This window comes from Solanum tuberosum, unplaced genomic scaffold (assembly GCF_000226075.1).
Source record: "Solanum tuberosum cultivar DM 1-3 516 R44 unplaced genomic scaffold, SolTub_3.0 contig00201, whole genome shotgun sequence".
Taxonomy (NCBI): domain Eukaryota; kingdom Viridiplantae; phylum Streptophyta; class Magnoliopsida; order Solanales; family Solanaceae; genus Solanum; species Solanum tuberosum.
Genome location: NW_006240653.1, coordinates 1 through 3634, shown reverse-complemented (window position 1 = coordinate 3634; position 3634 = coordinate 1). Strand labels below are relative to the sequence as shown.

The 3634-nt window shown below is 31.4% G+C and overlaps 1 protein-coding gene and 1 long non-coding RNA gene across 2 annotated transcripts; both read left to right on the top strand.

Annotated features, from left to right (window-relative positions):
* Positions 1-6: 6 nt before the first annotated feature.
* On the top strand, positions 7-705 carry LOC107057733 (extensin-3-like; the record flags this gene model as incomplete). Its single annotated transcript, XM_015305901.1, has 1 exon — positions 7-705. A coding segment is annotated over one exon (699 nt), but the record flags the coding sequence as incomplete, so codon positions are not given.
* Positions 706-725: 20 nt separating this feature from the next.
* Positions 726-1314, top strand: LOC102582866 (uncharacterized). The gene is made up of 2 exons (XR_001472630.1): positions 726-959; positions 1116-1314. It is a non-coding gene; the product is annotated as an uncharacterized lncRNA (long non-coding RNA).
* Positions 1315-3634: the final 2320 nt, after the last annotated feature.

Here is a 3634-nt window from a genome sequence, read left to right as displayed (position 1 = left end):
TACAAGTCACCACCACCGCCCAAGGAGCCATACTACCCTCCACACAGTCCAGTTTACAAGTCGCCACCTCCACCGACTCCAGTTTATAAGTCTCCAACTCCACCAACTCCTATTTACAAGTCGCCACCACCACCTAAGGAGCCATACTACCCTCCACACACCCCAACCTATAAGTCGCCATCTCCACCAACTCCCGTTTACAATTCACCACCTCCACCAACTCCAGTCTATAAGTCACCACCACCACCCAAAGAGCCATACTACCCTCCACACAGCCCAGTGTACAAGTTGCCACCTCCACCAACTCCTATTTACAAGTCGCCACCACCGCCAAATGAGCCATACTATCCTCCACCAACTCCCGTTTACAATTCACCACCTCCACCAACTCCCGTTTACAATTCACCATCACCACCAACTCCAGTCTATAAGTCACCACCACCACCGAAAGAGCCATACTACCCTCAACACATCCCAGTGTACAAGTCGCCACGTCCACCAACTCCTGTTTACAAGTCGCCACCACCACCTAAGGAGCCATACTATCCTCCACATACTCCAGTCTACAAGTCTCCACCTCCACCAACTCCTGTTTACAACTCACCACCACCACCCAAGGAGCCATACTATCCTCCACATACCCCAACCTACAACTCACCACCTCCACCAACTCCAAATAAGTCACCACCACCACCGAAAGAGCCATACTACCCTCAACACATCCCAGTGTACAAGTCGCCACGTCCACCAACTCCTGTTTACAAGTCGCCACCACCACCCAAGGAGCCATACTACCCTCCACACACCCCAACCTACAAGTTGTCACCTCCACCAACTCCAGTTTACAACTCTCCACCACCACCAACTCCAGTCTACAAGTCTCCACCACCACCCCACTATCTTTACACCTCTCCCCCTCCTCCCTACCATTACTAAGAAGCGATTTCATTATATCTGAGGTAATTAAACCAAACTAAAACTTTTCATTATGATATGTCTATAGAAGTTGCACAATTTCTTCGTGCAAATCATTTATATAGACCTATGCTGTCTACATCTTATTTGGTTTAGGTTCTATTATATGTTCTCATTCACAATATTATATTCTTATGCAGGAAAGCAGAATGTTGAGCTAAAAGAAAATGAGCCCAGACAGGAGGCAAAGTACTTTTGTAGCTTCATTTTGTATAAGTTATTGTTTGTACCCTATATTATATTTATATTTTACTTCTATTTATTTGTGAAATATGTTTGTTCGATCTCCATGCAAACTGCGGAGATTATGAGATGTATAAAATAAGTTATTACTAAATGGTTTTATGTTTCCCTTCTCTCTACTCTTTCTTTTGATCCTTTTTCTTATTTTGTCATCCTTATATTGAGTTATTTATAAGTTGAGGCTCTCATCAATTACATTAAATCAGTTGCTATAAAAATGTGGTTTTAACCGTCAATAAATTCAATGATAAGATACAATAAAATCTAAGTTACAATAAACTGGAGAATATTAGTAGCTCCAATGTAAGTAACAATTAATCAGGAATGTTAACAGCTCCGTTGATTAGTAACATTGCAATGACAATTAATGTAAATATTATATCTAACCTCTGGACTTATGCCCACATAATTTCCCAAGTAACCCTTTTGGGGAAATATTTTTCGCAAGTAAAACCCTGTTGAATTTTTGCAGTCCACAAAGTAATTAGTTCTTGAATTGACCATCGTGAGGAGAAAAATTAGAGAATTACATCTTTTTATATAAAATTTTATAAAGGAAAAAGTAAATGCACCCACGCAAATTACTGAAATTAAATATTATTACTTGTCCTATTTCTCTTATCTTGACTAGTATACGTGCCCGCGCAATGCGCGGTTATTTTACTAAAAAATTACACATTTAAAGAAGATAACGACAAAAAATTAATATGATTTATGTGAAGTGCTCTTAGTACAAACAATATTATATGTTCTACAATCTTTACTGTAACAATTATTAATAACAAATTTTTGTATTAAACCATTATGGTACTTTAGTTTTAAGCGAATTCATTGTACAATTTTCATATCATCCCTAATACTCTTTTTGTAAATATTGTTTGTTCTATGGTTTAATAGTTTTCCTCGTATAAATTTTTACATGTAATAGAAATAAAGTTATATTAATTTGAATCCAAAATATAAAAAGAGATATTCCTTTTTTCAATATTTTTGCTTATTAAAAATCTACCGAAGAGTTTTTTTTATATAATATGTGATAAGATGCTAAAATTTCATTCCACTTTATTTTCAATTTAGAATTTGAGATTATATTCAAATAATTTAATTTCCTAAATGAAAATTTAGTTAATAATTTGAGATTATATTCAAATAATTTTATTTCCTATAGAAAATTTAGTTAAATTTTTTTTTCATTGTGTTGCTAGAAATTCTTTCTTATATAATTTTATTTATCCCTGACTTTATCTATTAAGAATTAAGTTACATGATATTATATATTGCACGACTTCTTTATACATTATAATTCTCTTTTTTTGTTCTTTTTCTTCAATGATATTTTTACTAACTTTTTCATTTTTTATTTCATTTATGGTTCAAATAATGTCATTACTAAACTCTGATTTTTGAGTTTTACCTTGAAAATTGAAATATCCACGTGATAATTTTGAATTTTAATTTTGTTTAAAATATCCATATAGTATGATTTTTTTTAATTTCAAAATACTTTCTCATCTCAAATTTAAATGTTTATACGTTTACATTGAGATATGTATTTATATGTTTTTCATTTTCTTATTCATATCTATTGTTATTGTGCTAACCATTTGTCATGTGTTTTTTTTAAAAAAATAATTCATTGTCCTTCTCTATTACTCATCTTCTAATTTTATGTAGATAAATATATAACTTCTTACTTTCAAACTTATACGAAATTCTTATTATACTTTTATTTTATTAATCAAAATTCTTTCATTATTTAAATTTAACAAATGTAATTTCAATTACTATATGAAATATAATCTCATCCAAATTAGAGGGTGATTGTAGTATATTATAGCTTTTACAATTAAAATTTAATGACTTTTTAGCATAACTTTTATCATCAACGAAGAATGGAGAATGAGGAAAATGCAATTTTTTCTTTAAAAAAATAAAATAAAAATAAAAAAAGTAAAATTTATATCAATAATTACCTTAAGGTATGACGGCATCTTCATTTGCAAAACATCTCAAGTCTTTCATCTTCTCCGTCAATATTCATATTGATTTTATTCTTCATCATCATCATTATTTATATTAATTTTATTCTTTAAAAATGAAACCTATTGAATCGTTAAAAGAATATGAAATCAACATAAATAAGGAACGCCCATCAAATTTAAATGGTCATTGAGTTTAGTATGTATATTCATCTAATAATCTAATAAATCACTTAAAAAGAGACAATTTTAATTTAACATAAAAATGAACAGAAAAAGGCTAAATTATCACAAAAGAAAATATTAGATGTCATGCAAAGTATTAAATCGACGATACAATTATCATAGCAGTAATTTATGTACCAAAAATATTAAAAGATGGCGTACATGATCCACTATCGTAAAATTCTTCAGAATTCCTCCATTTCTTTATCATT